Source organism: Nyctibius grandis, chromosome 4 (genome assembly GCF_013368605.1).
Source record: "Nyctibius grandis isolate bNycGra1 chromosome 4, bNycGra1.pri, whole genome shotgun sequence".
NCBI classification, from domain to species: Eukaryota; Metazoa; Chordata; class Aves; order Nyctibiiformes; family Nyctibiidae; genus Nyctibius; species Nyctibius grandis.
In genome coordinates this window covers 44,419,197-44,438,134 of record NC_090661.1, presented here as the reverse complement: position 1 = coordinate 44,438,134, position 18,938 = coordinate 44,419,197, and the positions used below count along the sequence as shown (strand labels likewise).

Sequence of the window (18,938 nt, the reverse complement as noted above, 5' to 3'; positions counted from 1 at the left end):
TTTTTAACATCCTAGAAAATCATAATCACTGCATGCATGCACAGTATGCAATCCTTAGGCTGCTGCTTTGGGTAAGCTTGAGTTTATAAAAGGTATGAAAGATGCACATTGAGGGCTCAAGATGAGATCAGTGTATCATAGTTACATATATTAATCTCATATATAACATTATAATACATATTTTGACTGAATTCTATGGTCCTTTCTTTGCAGCTGTAAGAGAGAGCTTTGAGACTATATAAGAATAACCTGTGTTAATCTCTGCTAAGTCAATAGAGAGTTTGAAATAACAGTTCCAAGTAGAGACACCATTCATTTCAGAGGTTGTTAATTCATATAGTTAGTAATAAGTTGAACAATGGTGATAAATTTGTTGCTTATCAAAGCTGAAGAGAGAGGAAAGGGATAATAAATTGTGCCATATACAATGATTTTTAGTTCATATTTATTTTGTGCAATAGCTTGGATGTCTAATCTTTTTTTCCAATACGGTCCTCTCTATTTCCTGTCTAATATCTTCTTTACAGTTTAGTAAACTTGGTATTAGGCCAAACTTTAATTTTCAAATTTTAACTTCTCTGAAAAATTGAGCATGGAAATATCACTTTTAATCTTCTTTCAACACATACATTTAGTTAAGTACAGATGTATCTCATCCCTCCAGTTTGTATGCTTTGCTCAGAAGGAAAATATGAGAAAATTCAGCTCTAGCTCTAATATTCTCAGAAAAGTGTGAGCACTTTAAAACAGGCTTTTAAGGTGACTTCAGATCATCATTATTAAATATTACTGAAATAGGTATAGAGGTCCGTGAAGTAATAATTTGAAATATTAGGGGAGGGAAAGGGGCTTAAATTTTGTGCTGATTTTAAGTAAATTCACCATTGCAGTCCTGAAGATAAACCCTCTAGATAGAACGACAAGGTAAGTTTTTATTGTGGCAAGTAACTTTTGTTGGTGTACATTTGATCTCTTTATTGTTATTCCTGACTTTAAAAGCATATCTACAACTTTTTAAGTGGTAGGTGGTAAAAAATAAATCTGGGAAGGAAGGGATTCTATCAAAAAGAAACCAACAGAAAATTGAGAAAGCTGTTTTTACTTTACTCTTCAAGTGCCTATCCCATAAAAAGACTTCAAGGGATAGCTCGAATTCTTGTCATTAGCTGAATTGTCTGTAAGAGGTACTTAGTTTTGGCTATGCCGGTGATTTGCTAGTATGTAGTGTTCCTATAAGATATCAGGAAATCTGAAGAGAAGCGTGAAGGTTCTTTATTTTGATGGATAATGTGAAGTGTGCTGAAGATACTTCTGTACAATTCCTAGGTGATCTGTGTTGGGACTGCAGCTTTCATTACAGTTAACTGTGATTTGTACTGATGCTGGCATATTAGCAGTCTCAATGGAGACAAAGAATCACTGATTTAAATGGTCGTAACAAATGTTCTGGTCTTTGCATAAACAAAAGTTCTTTTACTCTAATGTTAACTGTTGTGAGGCTGCAGAATGGTTTTCATTAGCATTCCTTAAATTTGTGAGTCTCATAAATGTCACATTTGCTTGAGTAAAACTGGAAGAAGAGGGGGAGGTAAGCCTCCATTTAGTATGTAGTTTCGCATTTTGAAGATGAGAGACAAAACGTCCTTCTGGGGAAAAAACATACATCTTTACATTATCCATTATGTATAGTCATCTTTTCCATATAGGGTCAGCTCTTCCCTGTTTAAAGTTTAAAGCTTTAGTCTTTAGGTATATGCTGTATTACATATGCCATAATATTCATAATTGTATGATAGGAGTCCTGATATTTCAGTAATTTATATCTATTTCACACAAGTTATGAAAAAAATAATAGTTTGCCACTTCAATAGACAATTCTAATTTTCCAGAAAACTTACTTATTCTCTTGGGACTTGTATACTTTTCTGAAGATGTAAATTCCATGAAGGGTACTACCATTAAGCTAATTTGTGTTCTAGGTAACCATTTCCTGAACAAGCTAGCTGGAATAATATTGGTTGAATTATTGAACTTATTGGCACAGCCCTAGCTTTAACTGTATTTCCAAATGTTCCATGGTCTCACTGTTTGTTCTCATGCATGTTAACATTTAAAACTGTGTTCTGATGGTCTAACTCATTTATATTACATTCTGTACTGGATATTATGTGCGTGTGTTTTTAACACTCTAGTACTGGAAAAAAAAATTTTGTTGTACTTAAGAAAACAAGGCTCTGGACTTACCTGGCTTTTAAAGTCATGTAATTAGGATGTAGTGGTAAATAAATATTGTCTCTGTATGCAAATCCTAGTGCATGTTACATATGCTTTTTTCCTACAGACATTGACGATGCTCAAATTCTTCCACGTCCACCTCGAGTCAGACATTTTTCACAAAGTGAGGATGCTCCAAGTGAAGTTTTTGGTGCATTAAATGAGGAACAGCCACTGCCACGAAGCAGCAGCACCTCTGACATCCTGGAACCGTTTGCAGTTGAACGAGCCAAAGGTGCAGTTCCTGTCATTGACAGTTCATCCCATCATGCTCCAAGCTTACAGAGTTCCACTGAGACCTCTTCAATGCATAGATCCACTGAAAGCCATATCACTGATACAAATAGCAGAGAGTCCTCCTTGGAAGTTGGGGATAGTATTTATGACCATCTTTGTCATTTAATAGGGCCGGTAGAATTTGCAAACACAGCCTTTGAACAAAGCCAGTATGTTGACCTTGAAGGTGAAGATGATCTCCTTTCCTCTCTGAGAGAATATCTTAAAGAAAAAGAAGAACTTTGCGGTAACTTTGAGATAGATAAATGTGAGGCTTCTGCTTACGAAGTTGATACATCAGTAAATAGGAATGATAGATTACCACTGGATGGATTAGAAAATAGAGATCAGACCGGTCAATGCACGAATAGCATCACTGTTACAGAAAGAGCTGGTAACACAGAGCTGCACCTAGAACAAAACCAAAGTGGCTTTATAAGTAATATTGCACCTACTCAAGTAGACATTTTTACAAGAAATCAAGCACTCGATAAAGCCAGACACTTCAATATTGATAAACAATATGAAAGTGTGTTCGATCATGGGTCAAGTAGTCCTAGCAGCAAAGAAGGGAAGAAATACTTGTTCAGGCAAGCAGCCACTGAAGCTGATGTAGATTTAGCTGTGGAAGCAGCTGTAGCTGAAAAGCATAGAAGTGCCCAGTTTAATGAAAAAGTAACCAACTCACGTGTTACGCATGCAAAGAAAATTCTTCCTAAAGCACAAGTTAACCCTCAAATGCCTCAGATCACAGGCACAAGCAAACTGTCACCAACTAAAAGGAGTATATCTGAAACTGTAACTCATAGGGCCAAAATCATGAAAATAACGACTAAAAAAAGAAATAGCGTCCATGTTACTTTTAGGCCATCTACAGAATCTGTTCAATTTTACAATCCTCTTGAGAGCAAGGAGGCTGCTTGGAAAGCAAGACTTCGTAAACTCAGTGGCTTCAGTAGTAGTGGTAGTAGTAGCAGCAACAGCAGTACCAATGCAAGCACCAGCTCATCAGCTGTCACAGAGCTGGTCAGACCCGGAATATATAGACCTCTAGATGCAATCAATGCTGCTTCAGCTGGCAGCAAGCAAATTAAGGAATCTACAGAAACTCAAGCAGCCATGTTGCAAAAAGAAGGTATTGCAGTTAATCAGTTCCATAATCGTAGTGCTTTTAGAGCATCAGGTCAGGAGTCCGCGCAACAGCTGGGCTCCCTGGGTGGTGTTTATAAAACTGTTGTACATGCTCTTTCGAAGCCGAAGGCAAATGTTTCCCCACAGAGGCAGAACAGAATGCCAGCAGAGGCTCCACTGAGGGATCTGTACAGTCATGTAATGGGCTATTTTGGAAGGAAAGCTGCAGGTGAGCACTAACAGTGTGCAGAGCGCAAAAGGAGAAAGGCAGCACCAGTTTGGCTTAATGCAACTGAAGCAAGCTCTGATAAGCAATCAAAAGGCTTTGGGATGATCACTGCTTTCCCTGTTTGGTTATGCATGCGCCTACAGCCAGCTGATTTTCCTCCCAGCATAAGTTACTTTTACATACCTTAAATTACTAATTTCCCTTCTCAAGATATTTAGTTGAACCTCTTTGCTGCTGAAGACCATCAGTTTAGGGAAGAGGAAGAGACAGTAAATGACCTAATAAAGGATTAAGCCTTTAGAGTTTTGAATTTTCATGTACCATGCAGAGCCTTATAATTCATTCTACTGAATGATTGGCATATGCTTATTTTATCAGAATGTGCTATTCCACTCTGAGTGTAGTTTGTCAGAAGGACCTGGCTCTCAACCAGCTAGGTTGAACTAAATGTATTTCTGGTTCATTTAGTGTGTTTTCTTCTTCCTCCTCCTCCTCTTCCTCATTTTCCTCCTCCAAAACAAAAAAGCCCCTCAAATTTACATTTGGAGGTCAGTTTAGATAACTTTTTAAAAATAGTCTTAAACAGAAATCTCTTATTACTGGAATGATTTCATTACGACAGTTCTCTGTGAGTCTAATCATAAGGTTTTGTTTGAATCTTTTTCAAATCATGCTGTAGGCCTTTCTGTATTCATTCATCAAAATGGATGCAGTTACATCTTGGCAACATCTTTCATTGCTTTCTTTTTTCTTGGAATCGTGGATGTTCATGAAGGTCTCATGATAGTCCTTCTCCTGCTAACTATGAGACCTCTGTGGACTGACCAAAAAAGGCGGCTGTCGCTCTAATATCCATTGTCTTAGTTCACATCTTAAATAACCTTAAATGAACAATAAATTAACTTTCAGCAGTAATGTAGGTTTCCTTTTTTTCCCATTGTTGTGCTGGCATGATTAACAGAGGATTCTGTAACGCATCCTGCATCGAGATGTTAATGCCACCTGAGGGCAGCCTTTGTATGCATAGCATCACAAGAGCGTGACTGTCGTGGGTGTCAAAAATGCGATTTGCTTCTCTGCAGAATCTAGACTTCTGAAAAAGAGATATCTAGAAAGCACTAATTTTAGAAGTAAATTTTATTTGAAATCTGTAACATTTAACAGAGCCTCAACATTAGAATAAACTATAATGTGGTTTCACGAGAGGTGACACTGAGGGAAAAATTCTCACAGAAAACATGAACTGGAATAACTTGAAGACTTTAAAGGCGAAGATCATGAAGTCAGGTGTAACAGCCACAGTTAAATATTAATGGTATAGTTATATCAAAAATACAACACTGATAAATGAGTGAACTTAATTAATTTTTTATAACCATTGACCGTCCAAAGTTTGAATTTTCATTCAATGTACTAGCATGTAATTTTATCACATAAGATTTTCTTTGCACTATTTATACTAAATGTATACGGTGCCACATTGACATTTGTCATTAGTACATATTACAACCTAGTTTACTTTTTCCATTCCATTGCTCTTCATTAGGAATGCAATGAACAAGGAGCCTGTAGGAATCATATAAAATTTTTAGGATTTATTACTTATTTTTTGTGATATGGAGGAAGAATATATGCTGTATCCTTAAAGCAAGCATTAACAACTTTGAGTAGTGCTTACCTATAAGCTTCTTGCTTTTAAAGGTGGTACTGGAAATCGACTAACCCCTGCTTAGTGGGAAGAAGAAGCTGTACTAATTCTTAAAAGTAGAATTTGCTTTAAAAGAGGGAAATTCTTAAAATGCATGTTTGGCAATTTTGATTTTTTTTACTTCTGTTCATTAGCAGGGTTTTTTTCGTTTCTTACCTTTTGTTTTGAAAAAGTGTTGATGTGTGCTTTACTATATACAGTTGTTCATTTGCTTTTAGCTAATAGAGAGGACATGAGTCAAAAGCTGCACCCTGTTGATAGCGATATTGGCAGTAGCAATACAAATGTTCCTGACCTCATGGATGAATTTATAGCTGAGAGACTCCGCAGTGGTAGTGCACTGGTAAGCCTTTAAACTTCCTACATTTCAATATGTAAGTCTGCATATATGCATGAACTCGTCAGTGATGTTATAAATCAGTTCACTAAAACATATTTCTCTGGGTTTTTATGAATCAAAAAGAATTAAGAATGTACCTTAATTATTCCTTGCCTTTGGCATACATTCATGCTGTTTTATGCTATTTGTGTTTTTCATATCTATTAAATCTTCATTGTGGAAGCAATGCAGAAGTTGCTGCCAGATGAATAGTCTCAGTGAATTAAACAGCCATAGTTGCACCTGTAAAGATCTTTGTACACAGACGCTTTCAGAATAATAGTTTGTATGTAAATTTGCAGTCCTCAGTGTGGTATGTAGTTAGGTTCCATGCTGTAGTATGGTGCTATTCTGTACAGGTATAGTCAGTGCAACAGACTGCGAAACCACATCAGTATATGTTTTTCCTTCATTTTTTTTTATTTCATTTACAAGTGTTGAATAATTTTTTGTTAATAGTTCTCTGCTAATTGAACCAACTTTTCACATGCTTTCTTCTTACACTTTCCCAGAAGTGTCATGTTGTTTGGAATGTCGTTCATAATGAGAAATTTTAATCAATTTTAAGTCAAGAATTTCTGGTTACTGTTGAATGCTTACAGAACAAGACAACTGATTTGAAGAGATAAGTGTTTTATTAACTAGCAATGAAAGGGAAAATATTAAAAAAAACTTGCAAATGAAGAACAGAATGCATAACAATTTAAATGTAGCATTTCAGTTGTTCAGTTCTTTTTTCTGCTTAGAATTTTAGAATGTGGCCGGTCACAAGTGGTGTTCCCCAGGGCTCAGTATTGGGGCCAGTTCTGTTTAATCTCTTTATCAATGATCTGGACGAGGGGATCGAGTGCACCCTCAGTAAGTTCGCAGATGACACCAAGCTGGGCAGGAGTGTTGATCTGCTTGAGGGTAAGAAGGCTCTGCAGAGGGACCTCGACAGGCAGGATCGATGGGCCGAGGCCAATTGTATGAGGTTCAGCAAGGCCAAGTATCAGGTCCTGCACTTGCACAGGACATGCAATGCTACAGGCTTGGGGAAGAGTGGCTGGAAAGCTGCCCGTCAGAAAAGGACCTGGGAGTGTTGGTTGACATCCGGCTGAATATGAGCCAGCAGTGTGCCCAGGTGGCCAGGAAGGCCAACAGCATCCTGGCTTGTATCAGAAATAGTGTGGCCAGCAGGACTAGGGAAGTGATTGTCCCTCTGTACTCAGCACTGGTGAGGCCACACCTCGAATACTATGTTCGGTTTTGGGCCCCTCACTACAAGAAAGACATTGAGGTGCTGGAGAGAGTCCCAGGAAGGGTAATGAAGCTGATGAAGGGTCTGGAGAACAAGTCTTATGAGGAGCGGCTGAGGGAACTGAGGTTGTTTAGTCTGGAGAAAAGGAGGCTGTGGGGAGACCTTATTGCTGTCTACAAGTACCTGAAAGGAGGTTGTAGCGAGGTGGATGTCGGTCTCTTCTCCCAAGTAACAAGTGATAGGATGAGAGGAAACAGCCTCAAGTTGTGCCAGGGGAGGTTTAGATTGGAGATCAGGAAAAATTTCTTCACAGAAAGGATTATCAAGCATTGGAACAGGCTGCCCAGGGAAGTGGTGGAGTCACCATCCCTAGAGGTATTTAAAAGACGAGCAGATGTGGTGCTTAGGGATATTGTTTAGTGGTGGACTTGGCAGTGCTGGGTTAACGGTTGGACTTGATGATCTTAAAGGTCCTTTCCAACCAAAATGATTCTATGATTTTTAATTTTTTTTTTTTTTGAGGAGGTCATTTGAAGACATGCTCCTGTAGAAAGTTTTCAACAAGTAGTTTAGCTGTTGCTAATAAGGGGCAGAAGATTCTTCGAAGTGATTAGAAAAATTTGTTTATTTATCATTGTCTTTTATAAATGTTAAGAGAGGACCTATAGAGTTTGTCTAAATATATGTTTTTTTCTCTTTTGTATTGAACTCATATTTATGAAACTTGATTGTTGGTGCAAAGTGCTCTTGTTAGTAAGTCTTGAGTTACAAGACAAAAATGCTAACTTGAAGTCTATAAAAAATGTTAACTTAGTCTGCAAATTAATAAAACAGAAATCATCACAGCTGGCTGCTGAAGAAGAGAGAAAGAGAGGGAATACTATTTGTTTTCACATGGATGGACAAGAATATTGATTATTAATAGTTCAGACAAGAGACTGGTACTTTCCTTAGGTAGCAAAAAACAGCCAAGATAAGTCTGAGTAAATATTTTGAAACTGCCACTGATTTTGTAATCTAGCACAGAAAAACAGATATGCCTTCTTAAAACAGCGCACCAACTTACTAAGATAGGTTTTGGGTTGTTATATGTATTGAATGCTAAAATTTTGTGTCGTTGAAAGCTTATCAGTCTGAATAAATCTCTGATTAGTAGTAGGGTAGTAAAAGAATAGAGAAGTGACTGGGCCTAGTATAAAAGGAAGTCGTCTTCAGTCTAATAATGCATAAAGCTTTCATGCTGTTTCATAAAATGGCTTTTCTACTTTCATCTCTCTTCCCTCTAAAACAAACAGTCCTCTCTGTGAAAAAAAAGGCTTAAAGAAAGACTCCAAATAGAACACCACCTTGCTTTTACATGAGCAAATCTATACGCATTATTTCTGCTATATGCTGTCTTTAGTGTCCAAGTCAACACCAAGGTTTTGGCTTAATCATAAGAAAATTAATGCATGGATTAGTAAATTCATTTGCTTGTGGTGTACATTAAATTTTTGCTTATAGCATGGTAGCCTATAGGCCAGAAAACACAAAATTCCTTGACTTTTTTTTTTGTCTGGATCCAAGGTTAACAAGTTTTTTTTTAACAAGTAATTTAGACAAAATCTAGAGATAATATACTTTTTTACTGTATTTCTTTCTCAAGTCTTACCTAATACGTGCGTGGCACATGCTAGCCTGAATCCTAGCTCTTTAAGGTGTGTGCCCAAAAATTAATTGTGCAAATAAAATTTGTATTTATGAAATTCTGTGACTGCATGGGTTCTTCACTTACTGGTGCCTGTCTGGGGTTTTGGAAAGTCTTGGCTATATATGTAGTATGATGACAATTTCTGGCTTAGGTACTTATGAACCATTTGTTACATTCTGACGTTTGCAAATATGGGATTGATTTTTCCATTTTATGTAACTAAGCCATCCAAGATTGTAAGATAATTTATGTCTCTTCAATGCTTAGAATGTGACAAGAAGAGGAAGCAGTCCTGGCAGCCTGGAAGTTCCTAAAGACCTTCCTGATATATTGAACAAACAGAACCAAATGCGTCCTATAGACGACCCAGGCGTGCCTTCCGAATGGACATCCCCTGCCAGCGCTGGCAGCAGTGACCTCATCAGCTCAGACAGCCACTCTGACTCATTCAGCGCCTTCCAGTATGATGGCCGCAAATTTGAAAGCAAGTAGATTTTTCCAAAAGCGATAGCATTTTTGATCGATTGCTTGCGAATTGACCTTTTTTTTTTTTTCCCCCTAAAGTTGTATGCCAGCAGTTTTCTGTAAAGAGAGCTTGTTTTGATTTCCCATTGAAATCATTAGCAAGTTAATAGAGCAAGCAGAGTTCTTGAGAGAGGCTGTTGTGTTTATAGTATACTAAACAAAACAGCACTGGAATACTACTGTGCAAAAAGCAGAGCAACAGTGAGCAGAAGTTAGAAAGCAATATTGTCCTCTTCCTGGAGCGTATCCATCTGTTTTACACAAAATATAAAAATGAAAGGTTACTTATTTTATAAGTTATTTTAATTCTTTTGAAAACATGCAGGTAAAACTTAAAGAAGGGCTTCTGATATTTTTACAGTGGTCTTTGTGTAACTATAGATTAATCAAGATACTAAGTGTAATATGGTAAAATTAGTATGCTTTGTTAAAATCAGTATGCTTTGTGTAATAACATAATGCTTTTCATTCATTTCATTTATCCATTTCCACTCTTGTCCAACAGAAAGGGTCATTATGGTTGCTAGGAATTATGACTTCTTGTATTATGTAAGAGAGAAATAATGTTTATATGGTAGAATTTATTGAAGAAATTACAATTTTTAGATATATAGATGTTATGCAACTAAGTGATGATATTTAAACCTATATTTCAGCATGACATTTTTTCTTTAGTGTTGAAAAAGCCATTTGTTAGAATATCATTTGCCATAATATTTTTAGTTTGAAGTTAGTGCTTTAACAACCAACTTGGATATTTCTTCCAGCTTGTAAAGTTCGCAAATAAATTCCTTAATGTATGTTTCCATTATTTTTACTTTATTCTCTTGTAGATGCACTTAGAGCAACTAAGCAGAATACAGGTCATGCAATAGGAATGTCTTCTCCAAAAGTACAGTCACAGTTTTGTGACAGAAATAAGAATATTCATAATAGTAGATTACTTTATGCTTTTACTTTTTACACTGTTGCAAAATTTACATAAAATGTATTAGTAGCATAGGAGATGCACACACAAGTTTTCCATGGAGGATTTTGGAGGTCCTGGGCTTTTGGTTTTTATATTAGTGGCATTTTTAGGTTGTAAGTTAATACAGTGCTTTCCTCATACAGATTTCAGCTTTGGCACTGAGGCAGGGACGCCAGCTTCCACTGACGTTGATGCAATTTCAGGACAGCAACAGAGTGCCGAGGAGCAAGAAGTGGCCAGTCTAACTACACTCCACATAGATTCGGAAACAAGTAGTCTCAATCAGCAACCATTGTCTGCTGAAGCTGCAACTATTACTGGTAAAGTAGTTAAAAAAAAAAAGTTAAAAAAGCCCATTTATTTCAGAAATTTTCCACCTATCCTGAAGAATGCAAGTTCCAGCTTCTTCAATGAATCTATATTCTATATAAGATGATTCTTGGATTTCAGCTATTTTTTCATTGTTATTGAAAAGTGATGTGTAAAATAACATAAGGGGAAAACCTTTGTCTGACTTAGTTACCCATATGATCCTTGGCTTTGTGCTAAATGTATTTTAAACCCTTCATGAGAAAATCTATACAATTACCAGGGAGAAAACAATTACCACATAATGTATGCTAGATCTCTCACAAGTGTCCTTCTATTACTGGTAGTCAAATAGCCAATTTTCAGGAAGAGTGTTTTCCTTGGAAGGCTTTAACAGTGCTCTTTCAAACCAGTGTATCACTCTGAAGTATCATGGGATTCTTTTATGTACATCCATCTTAACATGTCTCTGTACTGTCTGTTGTGTAACTGGGAGCTTTTAATATGCAAAATGTTAGTTATTCTGCCATGTAAGATCAGTTTCCATTTGTGTAACTTAAGAATTCTTTTTCTTTCCCTGTTGTTTTCATGAAAAATTAAGCCTGTTAGGAAGCATTGTTTCACAGCCTCAGTTGATGAGCTTGAGGCTCCACTGGTTTACTTTGCAACTGTTTCTTGAGAAAGAGAGAATAACAACTAGGTTAACAACCACCAAGTGATGCAGTTAACCCAAATTGAATGGGCTCCTTTCTGAAAGACAGAATTTTCCTCTGAGTATTTGGAAGAATGGTCTCTTGCTAGATTTTGTAAATGAGAAGTAAAGAAGTCCATAGTCATTTTCATACTCCTTGTTCCGTAACCGTTACGCACTACCATTCCTGTTACAACCCTGGGAACAAGTACCTGTTTATCTGTGAAAGCTTATACCTACGTACAGTGTTTTGTTCTCTGTGAGAAATCAAACTCTGTATTTTCAGAGATATTGAAAGACATCTTTACTTCCCCCACTACAATTTTCACTCTCTAAAATGGCCTTTCTGCTGAAAGAAGCATGGTATAAGCTTTCTTGAACATTGTTGTTCAGCTTGTTCAACAATGTTCAACTTGACTTTTGTTCTCTTCATTTTTCTCTTTGCTGTGTGTTTGTTCAAAGTCCTCGCAGAAAACCTGCTTGTTTGTTTTTTCTATGTTAATAATTGCATTACTGTTTGGTATTTTTGTCCATGTTTGCACTATAATTGAATTGGTAAGATTGCAGTTAATGACCGAGTTGTCCATTGAGAGATTCTGTGGCTGTCTCTTCTTGTTGTTTGGACCACTGTTTTAGAGAGGCAGCTTTTATGTGTCACATGCATTTAACTTTAGCTGGGTGTCCTGAGGAAATAAGACTTGTGCAATTACACTGCCTGTCTCTGTCTTGACTGTTCCATGCCCCCAACAATGTTGGAGCTCATTGTCTTAATTTCTGCTAAATTGACATGTAAGAAGAAAACAGAAGGACGTTATTTTCTTTGTGATTTTATGAAAGATAGGTGGCTATCTAGTGAAAATTGCATATGTGCAGAGTCCCATGACAGGGAGGCTGCAATGTGAATTCACTATATTAGATACCAGCAAATCCATGCAGAAACTCAACCTCAAAACACACTCATAAGAAATGGATTTTCAGTGGTTCTGCTGCTCAGAAAATGGCTTGTTTCTAAATACTTTTGCTCTGAAGGTTTTTGGAAGGAAAATTTCTTCTTGGCATGTAGGCATTATTTCATATTCTTAGAAAATGATTGAATTTACTATTGATTGCTGTTTACGAGTCCTAGAACAAGTTGAACGCACAGTATTCTCTGACAAATTTGGATCCACATATGCTGGTCTCCTCTACAGACCACCTTTTAGTGCTTCTTAGAAGACTCCAGTAGTTCAGCAAATTTTCCATAACGTTTCTGTCCATTCTCTTCCATCATATGAAGGTCTCTTTCCCTCCATCCCTTCCTCCCTCCCCTGCCCACTTTTTCTCTCCTTCTCCTTCCCTCTCTGCCCCTCTCCTTCCCTCTGTCTGTCCCCTCTGCCCTAGCTTCCTCTCCCCACCCTCCCAATCACTCTTCCTCGCTCGCTCTCAGTCTGCTTTCATCCATCCCCCCACTTAGTGAGCAGAATGGAAGAGAAGTAGGAAAAGATTTCTTTGAATATCTTTTAAGTGTGTATTTTATATTATCTTTGTGAGCATGTGGCAAACAAGTGGTGAGTAGCAAGAGGAAAGTATCATTCTCTGCTGAGGGAAACAGTTGTCTGTATGTGAAGCAGTAGTGTCCATCTCTTCTGCACAGAGGTGTTGATTTAAATTGATGGTAAAAGCTTCATTGCCTTTGCCATTTAAAGCAGATAGAGACCTTTGCAGTTTAACAACATGATTAAGGTTGTTTACCACAATTTCTGGTAACACTGACATTTTCTCTCAAGTTCTTTAAACAATTTGTTCTCTTTACAAGAAAGAACACTTCACAGCCAATAATTTGGGAAAATTACTATTTTAAAAGACTCACTTTTTCATTGCTGTCCCTAAAGTTCAGTTTATCTCTAATACTGAACTTCACATATCATTATAATATTTTTGGGTCCCAGTTACATTTATCTAAGAGTTAAAATTAATAGGTTTGAATTCTTCCATTTTTAACATGTGCTGATGTGTAAGGAAGTATGTGGTGAATATCTGTTATTCTTTTTCCTGCCATCTGACTGTTCTGGCCAAGCTCAGCTTTTTATAATTATCTTTAGGCAAATTCAGCAAGTGAAACTAAGGTAGTGCAGAAGAAAAATACAAGTAGCTGCTCCCTGTCCACAGATCTGTCTGTAGAGGAGATCAAATAGTTGCCTAGAGAGGTTGGTGAGTGGTGATTCTGGAAAAATACCTTTGCAGCACTGCCATTCACACACTTGTATTTTCATGTCTTAGAGGAAATAACATTTCTCTAATTTCACAGAACTTTCCCTGCATATGGATTTTCTCAGCGCAATTGGCCAGATACACATCAAAAATTGTCAGTTACTGGTTTGGGCTTTTATTTATAAATTAACTTGCATGCATCCGTAAACCTGGAAACACAGGTTGTTCCAGGAAAATTTCTGCTTAAACATTTGACTGGAGAGAAATTTAGGTGAGGGAATGTGGAGAGAAATTTGACTGGTTCAGAACACTGAAAGTGCTGCAGAATGAACACATTGAAAATTATTTGGACCTAAAATAGAGCTCTGTTAATTCATTTACCTATCTGATTTTGATCTTCATCTCTCAGCTTTCCTGCATGTAATTCATTTTCCTTCAGAGCACCATTCACAGGGAGATCTGCTTACAGTTTTTATATCTTACCCAGATTTGACGTATAAAAGTAGTTCAGTTTTCTTTTAATGCTGTGTTTAGACAACATTTCAGTAGCTCAAGGAAATAGAAAAGGCTTTTAAGGTAACTGTTAAAAATTGCATTTGCAGGCTCTGAAAGTGCTTCTCCAATCCAATCTGCTCTTGGATCCCGATCACAGACACCCTCTCCTGCCACTCTTCATGCAGATCATATTGAGCAGAAGGATCTGCAGCTGGATGAGAAGCTCCACCACTCTGTTTTACAGACGCCAGATGACCTAGGCAATATCTGGAACAGAAAATATAAACCTATTCTTTCTTTCTTTCGAATGCCATATAATGAAGTAGCTAGTATCACATTAATTATAGACAATCCTGTACAAGTCTGTTTCATCTGCAGTTTTAAAAATATTTAATTACAGTGATTTAAAAGCAAACAAAAACCTTTTGCGTTTTATCTTGCATTTCATTGGAACTGTTAGCAGTGGATTAATGGTCTACATGTTTATAATTGTTCTTTTTGATGCTTAGAGTCGTGGCAGCTTAATCTAGTACGTGGCCCTGTCATAGACCATTTTATCATTGATGTACAAGTAATAAGACATAATTTTACAGTAATGTTATAATTTCTTCTTGGAATATCAATTGTTTTCCCTTTCATATTTAAACAAATTTGTAATTACTTTCATTATGTCAGCTATCGAATTCTAGGATTCATTCACTTTATATATGTGAAGTTCCCATTTCTCCCATATTTGGTCTCATGGAAACAGAAGGGTGTCTGATGTATATTTCAGGCCCTTTTCCTTTAAGTAGCCTACTGATGGACAGAAATAACATCATTTTGCTTTATACCTGGAAATCTACAGGCTAGAAACCATTAGCGTCTCTATCACAGTGGTCCAGACCTTCAAAAGAATAGACTATGTGATTAGGCTGAATTCAGATTTCATTTTGCTGTTGTATGCCTGTAGGAGCTGCAAGATATTGAGAAGATCTCAGCAAATTCTGGTGCTGAAATATTCTGAAAATCTGTGTGAGAGGGGCGGAAAGGAGATTATGGATGCCTGCTACTTTGAAACTGTGACTTGTTAGCTAGTTAGTATGGCTGTTTAGCTAGTTAAGTGTGAATTGAGTAGACTTTAGCCGTTATAATCTATTGAAGTGTTCTTTGTATGGACAGACGAGATTAAACATCTTCCACCTAAAAAAGAATGTTTGTTCATATAACACTGATGTGTAGAGAGCACTAGGTGAGAGCTAGACTGTGGTGCTAGGTTACTGAATGTTGCCTCTCCACTCATACAAATTTATTGCTTAAAGAACAGTAGCCAGAGACAAGTTAACTCTCACCTTTCTCTTCAATTTACAATAAAACACATTCCTAGTAGATTCTAAGGAAAATCATCTTTCTGTTTTATTGGAAAAAAATGTAAAGTTGAAATGTAGTTTTACTTGGAAGCAGGCAAGTGGAGTTCTGGAGATTCCTTGACTCCAAAGAATATAAGACTGCACTTAGAAAAGGAGTGGCCTTACTAGGTCCATCAGACCAGTATTAATGCTCCAGAAGTGACCTTAAATGTTACTTACGGAAAGAATATAAGAAACAGGACAATTCTTCCTCTACAGAGTTTGAAACTAGACGTATAGTTAAACATTTCCAGTGTTGAGGTGGCTGAAAGGGTAAGAAATATCTTATTCTGAAAGCCTAATCTTTTTTTCCTTTTGATTTTAAGAAAACTATGTATGTAATAGTTATATCAGAACTTTTCTTTCTCCGGAGAGATAGGTCTCACTGTACTTCTTTCTTTCATTACAGAAACCAGTGAATTCCCCTCAGAATGTTGCAGCGTGATGGCTGGGGGAACGCTTACAGGATGGCACGCGGATGTTGCTACTGTGATGTGGAGGCGAATGCTAGGAATTTTGGGAGATGTCAACAGCATCATGGATCCAGAGATTCATGCTCAGGTTTTTGATTACCTATGTGAACTGTGGCAGAATCTGGCCAAGGTAAAAGAACTGAACCTCTTCTCCAGCCTGACGCAATAAGGCAGGATTTTCAGAAGGAAGAAAACCACCACCTTATATATCTCCCTTATATGTTTATCTTTTTGTTTTGTTTTTAATAATTGCAGGTAAGAGACAATCTTGGTATTTCAACAGATAACCTAACTTCACCATCTCCACCAATTTTAATTCCACCACTGAGAATTCTAACACCATGGCTCTTCAAGGTAAATTTGAGCACTCAGCAGTGAAACAGAAATAAAAGTTCATATAGTTGTAGAAGTGTGTTTAATGTAATTTTTTCATTTACAAATAATAAATATTGTTCTAAAACTGTAGGCAACAATGCTGACTGATAAATACAAACAAGGAAAGCTACATGCTTATAAACTCATTTGTAAGACAATGAAGCGAAGACAAGATGTTTCTCCAAACAGGGATTTTTTAACTCATTTCTACAATATAATGCACTGTGGACTTCTTCATGTTGATCAAGTAAGTTTAATTACAAAATTCAGGTTAATAGAAATAGTATAACTACAAATAAAATTGTTTTATCAAAAATACTGAATAGATTTTCAGCCGAGTAATTTAATTTTGTCTTTGAAAATGCTTGTGTGACTGATACTTTTTCTGAACTTTGATAAATGGCCTTCATGTTCTTGGTTGTAATCAGAAATGCTTTTTTTGTAGTCCATTTCAAGCAAACACAAGGGCAGAAAAGGTACTCTCATTTTTTACTGATTTTATATTACAGATTGAAGCATGCATGAAAGAGAAGGAAACAGATCTGTCTAAGGTCTACTGTTCTTACTTGCTCCCTGATGCAACAGTTTAGCTAGTGGGAAAGTAAATTGTGCTCACTACGTTGGAGTAGTTTTTTTCTACAGCACATATAGGAACCAGCAAAGTGAGACATACTGAGTGTATCTTATCAGTGGGAGTAGCTCTTTTTCATAGGTTATAATATGAACAAGTCTGAAAACACTGTATGGCTTAAATACTGTTTTTAAAGGCTTGCATCAGAAGTGTGAAAAAGTTGGTTTTGTGAACTTTTTTGAGGAGCAGTTGGAGTCATAGGGAGATCAAAGGTTCAAACAACCCTGTTTTCATTAACTGGGTAAAATAGAACTAGTCCAAAATTATTCCACAGATGGCCATGGATGATAGGCCAGCTCTCCTGTTTCCGTCCTCTAAAAACCAGTTTACACTGCTTTTCTTGCTGGATTGCAAATCTTTCTATAACGTATTGCCATTTAGTTGGATATAATGGAGAATTATTCAAAGGAGGAAAAGGGTTATTTTTTTGCCTATCAGTGAACTTGGGAAGTTTTTTAATAATTAAAACATTTTATACCTTTTCCAGTACTTTTGACAAAATTGCATCGTGTACATTAAGTTTTAAAACTGCCTCACTAAGTCTACAAGAACATAATATGCTGTGTTGAATAACTGTATGCCAGAAATGCTATAAAACACTTTATTATAATTCTTTCTTTACATTTAGGTTCCATATGGATATATGTAAGAGGCTAATACCTTTTTTAAAGTTATAGTCAGGTGATACATGTTGGAGAGGATTTAGGCATATTGTTAAGAAGATACAATAGCTGTTTTTCTCACCGTATCTCTTCTAATATGTATCTCTGCGTATTTAAATGAATGGTTAATTGTTTATAGAACTCTTAAAAACTAAATGTAAATGAATATAAGATGTGACCTAGAACCAACATCACACAATAGTGTCCAAGGTTAAATTGATGTATAAAGTATACCACAGTTTACTTATATTACTATGAGTATACTTAAGGAATTTATCTTTTCATGCTGCTCTCTGCTCTGTAATGAGTGTCTTAATTGCCACAATGAATTTGCTTTCTTGCTTCTTTACTTTCTACCGTTGGTAAATACCTGCCTTTTTTCATTCATTGTTCATCTTGTTGATACTCTTCTTTTCCTTTTTTGCCTTTTCCTCCTGGAAGGATATTGTAAATACAATCATCAAGCACTGCTCTCCTCAGTTTTTTTCACTTGGTTTGCCTGGTGCCACCATGCTTATTATGGATTTCATTGTAGCCGCAGGAAGAGTGGCTGCTTCTTCTTTCCTCAATGTAAGTATTCATCAGTTCATTCTCATTTATGTGCAAGCAGAAAGGGTTTGAGAGAAAATTGAGCAGTATTTTTCCTTGACTAGGGTGTTACCTTGTCCTCAGAAGTCAATGTAATGGTTAGAAAGTACAGATACTGTCAGTGGTTTATTCTAGAACACTACACGTGCAAATCCTCTACAGAAAATATGTGAAGAATGCAAAAATTACTGTTGAAGCAGAGAATCGTCTTTTACTTCAAAGGTCTTGGAATTGTGACTGCTGTTTATCTGCGCTTTAAAAAGTTTTAAAATAAATGTCCATTTTAACTGTACCTTCATTTTAAAAGTGCATTTATTCCTCCGTAACTCTGCTATGCAGTGACTTTGATCAGGCTTGAGAACTCAAATCTGGTAGTGTTTGCACTATTCGGATGTATATTTGATATTGTTACTAAGGCAACTTCAGCCTTATATAGTAATACTGGCATGATTACCTAGGTGCTGTTGGCCTTGCATGACTGTACTCTCTCAAAGCTCCCCAATACTCCCCTCCAACTGTCTATGACTTTTGACTGTTTCTCACATCATTCCCTCTCTAACCCACTGTGAAATCCAGCCTCCCTCAAGGAACTATCTGAAGCCTCTGTCAGCTTCTTACACTGTTACCTGTCGTGTCCAGCAATGCCTCATGTTATGTCCAATAGTTTTCCACATCCTGTTCAATTAGCTGAACCTAATACCTGAGCCTAGGTAG

General features: G+C 36.7%; 1 protein-coding gene across 9 annotated transcripts in view; it reads left to right on the top strand.

The window, feature by feature from the left end:
• The window catches only part of RALGAPA1 (Ral GTPase activating protein catalytic subunit alpha 1), a 143,737-nt gene that overhangs the window by 51,246 nt on the left and 73,553 nt on the right, over window positions 1–18,938 (top strand). For 7 of the 9 annotated variants that reach the window (XR_011048079.1, XR_011048077.1, XR_011048076.1 and 4 more), the window contains 9 exons: window positions 2,342–3,910; window positions 5,837–5,961; window positions 9,195–9,411; window positions 10,566–10,742; window positions 14,215–14,367; window positions 15,905–16,098; window positions 16,224–16,322; window positions 16,435–16,590; window positions 18,078–18,206. Coding sequence is in view for 3 of the 9 variants with exons in the window: in XM_068399692.1 (XP_068255793.1) it covers window positions 2,342–3,910; window positions 5,837–5,961; window positions 9,195–9,411; window positions 10,566–10,742; window positions 14,215–14,367; window positions 15,905–16,098; window positions 16,224–16,322; window positions 16,435–16,590; window positions 18,078–18,206 (2,819 nt within the window). In the remaining 6 variants the exon portion in view is untranslated. The remainder of the gene's footprint in view (window positions 1–2,341; window positions 3,911–5,836; window positions 5,962–9,194; window positions 9,412–10,565; window positions 10,743–14,214; window positions 14,368–15,904; window positions 16,099–16,223; window positions 16,323–16,434; window positions 16,591–18,077; window positions 18,207–18,938) is intronic. The other 2 variants (XR_011048080.1, XR_011048078.1) reach the window with 1 other exon arrangement.